This window comes from Pleurodeles waltl, chromosome 3_2 (genome assembly GCF_031143425.1).
Source record: "Pleurodeles waltl isolate 20211129_DDA chromosome 3_2, aPleWal1.hap1.20221129, whole genome shotgun sequence".
Classification (NCBI taxonomy): domain Eukaryota; kingdom Metazoa; phylum Chordata; class Amphibia; order Caudata; family Salamandridae; genus Pleurodeles; species Pleurodeles waltl.
The window spans coordinates 172,542,011-172,550,155 of record NC_090441.1 but is presented as its reverse complement, the minus strand read 5'-3'; the positions used below and the strand labels follow the sequence as shown (position 1 = coordinate 172,550,155).

General features: G+C 46.2%; 1 protein-coding gene across 2 annotated transcripts; it reads right to left on the bottom strand.

Annotated features, from left to right (window-relative positions):
* Positions 1–297: 297 nt before the first annotated feature.
* On the bottom strand, positions 298–5,734 carry LOC138286773 (histone H2B-like). 2 transcript variants are annotated; one of them, XM_069227272.1, is made up of 3 exons: positions 5,618–5,734; positions 3,216–3,348; positions 298–604 (listed from the first exon to the last, which is right to left on the bottom strand). In XM_069227272.1, exons 2-3 carry the CDS (start codon positions 3,333–3,335, stop codon positions 368–370), a joined length of 357 nt encoding a protein of 118 aa, XP_069083373.1. In that variant the 5' UTR covers positions 3,336–3,348; positions 5,618–5,734; the 3' UTR covers positions 298–367. The 2 variants fall into 2 exon arrangements, with proteins under 2 accessions (XP_069083373.1, XP_069083375.1); XM_069227274.1 differs by having other exon boundaries at positions 5,630–5,727.
* Between the last annotated feature and the right edge of the window lie 2,411 nt (positions 5,735–8,145).

Here is an 8,145-nt window from a genome sequence, read left to right as displayed (position 1 = left end):
CCTTGCCACTTACTAGCAGTTTTGCATTTCAAATTACTGAGACTAGTAAATTAAAGGTCTTAACCAGCCTGGTATGGTTTGAACCTGTGACCCAGCTGAGTTAGCCCAGGTAAATGCACATTGGTATCTTCTCATAGAGAGGTAACTGTTAAAACCAGTACTGCAGACCGGCTACCAGTGGGGTGCATTGCATTCACAAGGCTGTTGCCACCCCCTTCATACCCTCCCACCAAGTACCATTTGATACAAACTTAAGACTTACCCCACGTTGTAGTGTTTGACAATTAACCAGTTACACCATTGATAAAATACCTTTATTTTACAAACAATAAAAACAAACTATAATACATAAGATACAAAGAAGAATCTAGTTTGAAGCCATGTACTTGGCCACTGCTTTGGTGCCCTCGGACAGGGCGTGCTTTGAAAGTTCTCCAGGGAGCACCAGTTTCACAGCGGTCTGGATCTCACGGCTGGTTATAGTGCTTCGCTTGTTGTACAGGGCAAGTCTAGCCGCCTCTGAAGCCACTCGCTCGAAGACGTCTGCGTTGATGGAGTCCATGATCTTCATTGCGCCAAGTGAGAGGGCAAGATCAGGGTGGACCTGTTGGCAGACATAGCTCATGTTAGGAAGGCAACTGAAGATGCATCAGAGGTAAGGTCGCCCAAACTAGAAGGACGAGTAAAAACCAGTGTCCACTCATTCAAAACAAGCAGGAGACTCGTGGACAAGACCTTGAAAGTCACACATGGCTAGTACGAACAAGGATGAATCCTGCTGAAGGCCACACATCCTTTGGACAGTCATTTGTTTTCCAGTACACAACAGTGCACACAATTTAAGAACTGGAACTCAAGATGCATTTGTTTGCAGGATAACTGCCCTCACCACTATTCAGACCAGTAGTGGTAACTCCGCAGCCACCAAAAGGACACCCTGGCCAACCATACAAGATCTGGTTTGCAGTCTCGAGTCCTGACTCAAGAAGAAACACTTGCTGCAGTGAAACAATAAGACATTTGCTTTTTGTATAGAATGCATCTGAGAAAGTTTAACTTGTCACGATTCACTTTTGAGCTGTAAAATACCCAGGGGCGTAGCTTAGACTGAGGTTCAAGGGGCGGGGCATCTCAAGTTTCCCCAACTAAACAAGTGGGAAAAACCAACAGACGCGTAGCAGACCCGATTCTGGGCCCCCAGACCGAGCTACCAAGCCAAGAATGCATTCATTGGTGGGTGGGTCACACCCCAAGCACCCCTTCCCCCCTAAGCTACACCCCTGAAAATACCTTGCGAGTGGTGCAAAGCAATCACCATTTCAGATGTGAAGTGATACAAAGACAATAGCAGGTGGTGAGAGAAATACACCCGAGTGTAGTTAAAGCCCCCTGTAAGTATTATTTAAGAATTAGTGGGTCTTACAGAGCTGCTGTGGCGGGCCAGACCTAGGGAGGTCTAAAGCTTGTCCTCATATAAGTATCTCAACCCACCATTCCAGATCTACACATTCAGTGGTGGACTTCCGGTCTCGGTTACCAGATCAGGACACTCACAGTGAAGGGGAGAATTAAGGCAACCTAGCTGTCACTGCAACCATGTACAGGAGACTGAAGGACAAGCGTCAGTCACCCAAGCCTTTATCATGGTGATACCACTGTTCATCAAAATGCGTCCGCCACAACCTTAAATAGTGACCAGGGCACGGCACACTAGTGTACACCAACCTGGTGCCCTTAATGGGCGAGCGAGGACTGGTCACCTCTTGACGTCCTTGAGCACAAGGAGATGCGGCTCAGGTTCTACAAGCTGCAGGACAGTAAAGTATTAATGTGTATCAGGTGTGTATAGTGTGGCTTCACCAGGTCTTGTGTTTAGTTTGTAAAATGATCTTAAAGTCATGCAAGTAAAGTGTAACTTGTATACTCTTTAATATTCCAGGTGCTGAGGGGAGCAGCAGTTGAACATTCTGCATCCCACACAAGTTTTTACATATCCATTTATAGTATGACCTTCCTGTAGAGAAGCAACCACTATGGTATAGGAGCCTCCAATAAGAGTCAATGGCCTATTAAAGACCGGCAGCCATCTTGAAAGGAGAGTACTCTGCAAACTAGCAGTATCAGGTGGGTTCCTAGCACACATGGGGCCTACTAGAACTGTTGTCTGGCCCCATGGTCTATAGGCTCTACATAGGGGCACCGCTGCAGACTCCAAAGGATAGACTGGAGCCGCCAGTTACCACATCACACAAGGCGTTCTGACCACCCGTGGTCAGTGGATCCTCCTTCAGGACGTGCTGCATTTTCTACAGTCCTGAACCACCCTTCACCCAACTGAGATTCCAAAGATGCTTGTAGACTAGAGTCCTCCTCTCATCACTGGTACCCTGATGAACTTAGGCTCTTCGACTGAAGCACAGGAGGACCAAACCCCCTCAGCACCTGGAGACCCTTACGGGTGAGTAGTGCGCTTCATAAATGCTGACTGATGGGTCAGTGCTGGGACCTCCCTTACCTGGCCAGGAAGCCAGACTCTAGAATCAATTCCCAACAGAGTCTAGGAGCATCCAAGAACACCTGGAGGTCAGGGAGGCAAAAAAAGGCCTGGATCCCCGCTCTGCCTCAGAGAACGTCACACTCACCCACCCAAAAACAACAACAACAACAACAAAAAAAAAAAAACAGAATCCATCACCCACACAAACCTCACTGTGCAAAGATCTTGCTTGTCCACACCACTCCCTGCCAAAGCACAGCTTCAAGGTTACACGGTGGGAGCCCCATTTGGTCACCAAGCGTGTGACGACCATATCCTCATGGGCAGTGCTTGAAACAGAAACAAGCGTGGGCGTTGCTGTCCCAGAGTACTTGCTTGTTACTGAGAAGAGCCGGTACTCTCCAATTATATGTATTGCACCTGTGCTGAGACCAGCTGGTACACACCTGTTTAAATTAAAGTGTGTACTCAGTACCTGGGCGTTTAAAGCACTCACCACAGTCCACGACGCCAACCCACCCTAGCCTATTGATTAGTGTGCAACAGGTCCACTGAAACACCTCATATGGGGCATGAAGCGCTACACTAATTAACTGCAACACATTGCGCCCTTACACCCGACCCCAAGCTGCTGGTGTATATTTTATTTCAGTTTCCTTCACCAATTTTACTTAACTCTGGGATCAGAAAAGTCAGTTTCCCCCTCTTGTAAACTCACCTGCTTGAGCACTTTGTAGATGAAGCGGGAGTAGCTCTCCTTCTTGCCCTTTCCCTTGTGCTGTACCACAGACTTGGACACCTTCTTGGCACTCTTCTCGTTAGCCACGGTGGTCTTCATGGCGCTGCAAAAACTGAGCAGAAGGGCAGTTCCCAAGGTTAGAACCAATCACATGAACTATCACTGATTAGCTGCAGAAACCTTTACATAGGAATAGGTGATCCCTGGAAAGGATGCCAGGCACCTGCTGCAACCAATGGACTACAAGGACCAGCATGCTTAGCGCTTAGATAAAGAAACGGACAGCAGAGGCTGTTCTATTGAACGAGGGCACAAAGGAAGCAGCTCATTCTTTGAGCCTAAAGACTTTAGGTCTGGCTTGATAGTACAACCGTCAGATGAATGATTGTCAATTCTTTAAAATTGACTTAGTGAGTTTTGGTGCCTCACAAAGCAACATTCTCACCACGTGTAGCTGCCTACTTGTTGCATTGTCTTGCCTTCCAAGAAGTGGTTCCATTAAAATGCAAGAGGGGCTATTTTATGTCTGCAGAGTACACTCAGTCATGGTTCTCATTCCCTGATCTACGTGTATTCTATAGCGAAAGTATTCATTTGCAGCAATGACAAATCGGGATAGGCTGTAATGTGTTAATTGGCATTTGTGAATACCTGTGCTTACAAGTTATTTTATTATTGCAGACTTGCCAATGCTTGTTTTAAAGCAGAGATAGCCAGAACGGATCCAAGACAGCGCCAACATGTGGCATGAGAACATGTCCCAGTCCTGGCACGGTCCACAGTACACGTGGGGGCGGATGTGGAATAGCGGCACATGACCTAGAACTGTAAGGCACCCCCTTTCACTCTGGGGTGTAGAGAATTGTGAATCCCGTTTCACCCCCTGGAAGCAAACGAAGGCCCCCATAACTTCTACGCGTTTGCGAAGTTCAGAGGGGCGGCTTTCATGGGTACAGCTACCCCTATAAATGGCTAACTATAGGCAAACAAAAAAAAAAAATAATAATAATAAGAAACGCTGGCATATAGATTAGTTTATGAGGATGGCCGAGCCAGTCAGGTTCCCCAGCGATTCCCATAACTTCAATTTGTAAATTAATAAGTGGCAGTGCCCTTCTAAGGGGGCACCACAGCTTTCACCACCCATTGGCACTGCCAGACAGAACTACTAACCATAACACCGCTACACGTGAGACAATTCAGACTGTTCAAGGCCCCCAAAATGTAGATTGAAATAATACTGCTCATCTCTAAATCACACAGACAGCGCCACCATGTGGCCGCCGTCATAAGTGCTGGTGTTGACAATCGGGAGCCAGTGACGAGCACAGGCTCACATTAAGCACGGTTTACGTCCATATAATAACGAGGGTGTGAGGCTACAAGTCACACCATCTGTTGGGCTTGAAAACAAGCCCGCGCCGAGCTATAGTCATGAAAGAGCTGACTACCAAGAGCGATATAATCAAAGTAGCCCAGCTGACTTCACTGGCAAGAGAGGGTGGAGATGAATATTACCATCCTTAACAGTACACCTACATTCACAAACATACACGTATAGGTTTAAGTAACTTACAGAAAAACAGCGTTTAGATGGTGGCCCCAGCTAAGAATACTCTGAGTAGGGCTGCGTGTACTATTTCCTACATTTGACATCCTCCCCCAACCTAAATCAAAGTGTGTGCCCTCCCCACAAAGACTCCATTTTTAGTGTGGAGTTCTTGGGAGTTTTTTTTTTTTAATTTAAAAAAAAAAAAAAAAAAAAAAAAAAGGGGGGGGGGGGGGTGGGAGATGTTATTGCCCAAGATCTGCCAAAACTATTTATATTAAAAAAATAAAAAAAAATATATATATAAATACACACAGGTGTCCAGGCCGATGCAACCCAAGGAAGCTAGAGATCCAGCTGTAAGGTAGGGCTGTGGATAGCGGGGCCCGAGGAGTGGTCGGATTCGAAGACCTCATGTCAGGCCGAGAGAGACCCCCGGTGTCAGTGACCCGCACAGCTGCGGATCACCGACCCCAGAAAAGGTGACACCATCCGACCCCCTCCCCTCCACCCAGGGACACAAACAACCACTGAAGAAGAAGGAGTCATAGAGGGTGTTTTTAACCCCTAGTTTGAGTTTAAGCCAAAACAAAGTTGTCGTCACCCCACCAATAAATCTCTCTCTCAAGCAGGCCCCAGATTGCACGAACAGCAGAAGTATTAGTGTGGGTCACCAGGAGTGGTTTACGCTATATAAATAACCACACCTGATCTAAACACCATGCTTCAAAACAGCACTCCCGTTTCAAACACAACACACATCCCCCAACACTTCCGCAAAGTCCTTCAGACTAAAACAAGTATTTATCAAACACAGAAAGAAATCTATTACCAGGAATGTCACCTGCAAATTTCTATGGAAAGAAAATCAGCTGGGATGAAACACGACCAAATCAGCGTAGACTTCCCGCGTTATATAGGAGGAAAGTGATTGGAGGAGGAGCCGAGAGTCCCCTCCCCATCCCACGGCTTCCGTTCTTATTTACTCACTGCCCCCACCCTCCTCTCACCTCCCTTCACTGAGCAGTCCACACCCCTTACCTGCAAAGAATTGAATCCCCCATTGCATTGTGGTACCTGTAGTTCGAATCACAAAATGTTTCTTATCGTACACAAAAGGTCCACAGCTTAGATCAACTCTACGTGGGTCCGAAAGATCTCAAGTTGTCCCATGTCAGATAGAAAAAATGCATTCAGTTCTGGTTTTATGCCATATTGTGACACTTTCACGTATGAATTGCTCCATTGATATCTAGGACTACCAGTACCAGAATGCAAACAAAAGAATCACTGCCAAAACCAGTTTTTCAGCGTTGGCTGCCAGCCTTTAGGTCATGCCAGTGCTTGTTTTTTCATGGATTTTGTACACTTTAATTATTGCCGTGGCAGCTGCCTACCCATAAACTTTGCAAAAACATTTTTTATTTTAAAATACTCACGCTATCAATGCACCTCAGTCATAGACAGGCACCTCCCAACCACAGAAGTGAGCCTCATTGATCTGTGCCCCCCCTCAAAACCCCGGGGCTACAGAGGCTATTGTTGCGGCATTGGTCAGGGCTGTCGTCTAAAATGGCTGTCCCTCTAAATAATTCAATAGAATTTGCCCAAAAGCCACCATGATATTACAACACATACAAATAATGTTATTTCTTTCCACAGGATTCCATGCTGTCCCAAGGAAAGCCTCCGCAATATTCCAACATTAATACTCCTAACATTTATACAGTATATTGCAACCATTGGTCCCATCAGTACTTAATATGTAAATAAAAAGGTGCCGGTGCCCAAAGCCCTCCCCTTAAACACTCGGCTGCTGCAATTAAATGTGCGAACATGGAATACCAGGCAGCTTAATCCTGGAGCCATCTCGGGCCTCTTCAATCCATTTACAGCTACTCCCTGGCCCTTCAGCTCACTCTTGCAGCTTTCTGCTTTCTCCCTTTGTGACGATTTTTCGTTTTTCTCTTCCTCCGTCTTTCCCATATGTGCCTTTTGCTGGCAGCAAATGTTTGAGGCAGAAGAATAAGCCCCGCCCTCAAAAATAAGTGCCGGTGCTCAGCCCTGGAAACAACAAGCATAAATTAAGCACTGGGTCCCATAAACGAGAAAGGATCCACCGTCGCCTGTACCCGAAACTATTAAAGTGACACAAAGAGTCTGGGAGTAGAGTAATCACTCATTGCCCAACACATTGTCTTCGAGTCACCACAAACGAGCTGCAGTGATGCTGTGAGACTTCGCATCCAAACTGTGTTGGTTTGTGGTGATTCACAGACGAATGAGGGAGTTGGTACTCGTAGGCTTTTGACTGCTCCATGGATCCCATTTGTGTTGGTTGAGCTTATCTATTAATACAACCAACAAATCATGAATTCCCTCTATCCCCCTCTCCCACTAAACTAAAACTATCACTTAGAAACCAAGGTAAAGGCATAGAATGGTTCCTGTAGAACAGAAGAATAATTCCAACAGTAACTACTTAAAAACACTGAACTCTGGGGCCTGGAGCAGTGTGCTGTCCAGCTAAAAGCACAACAATGCCTCATCAGGGGTGGTCAGTGTTATGTAATGCACAGCATTGAGCAATCCAACTATGCTATGTTAAAAAGATTTCTAAAGCACACAGCTGCCCCCAGATGGGGGCTTCCGGGCGCTAGTCACAGGTAAGACAGCAGCAGAGGAAGGCAGGCTAGGCTAAGGAGGAGAACAACCAGGTCCGAAAACTTAAGTGGTTTTGTGTCTTTCTCAGCGAAGACGGCAAAGAGTTCCATAGGGTTGGGCCCAGGACACGAGAAGAACGTCTAATTTCTCTACATGTATCTCATTTCTTTATAATCAGAGACTTCTGACGCGCCCAGTCGCCGATTAAAAAGAATTTACGTCAGAACTCAACTATTATAACTTATTACAGTTGAGTTCTGATGTCATAATGACTGCTGCCAGGGCCAGCAGTGGAGGTGAAAGGAAGGTCAGGTCATAGAGCATAATTAAAGCAGCTGTTTAAATCTGGACGAACTGTGGGGCATACTTCTACTCTGTTTGCGCTGGATTTGCATTTTTTTTACGCAAATCTGGCGCAATCTTAACTCCATATTTATATTTTGGCGCTAGACATGTCTAGCGCCAAAATATCGAAGTTAAAGTCATTTTTTGCCTTCGGAAAACTACCTTGCGTCAATGAGATGCAAGGTAGGAAATGACTCTAAGGCCTAGCGCCTTATTTATCCTCCCGTGCAAAAATCACACACGGGGGGAGGAGGTGTCAAAATGGTGCAAAGATTGCTTTGCACCATTTTTTAACGCCTGGGTCAGGGCAGGCGTTAGGGCACCTGTGGGCCTATTTCCATGGTGGAACAC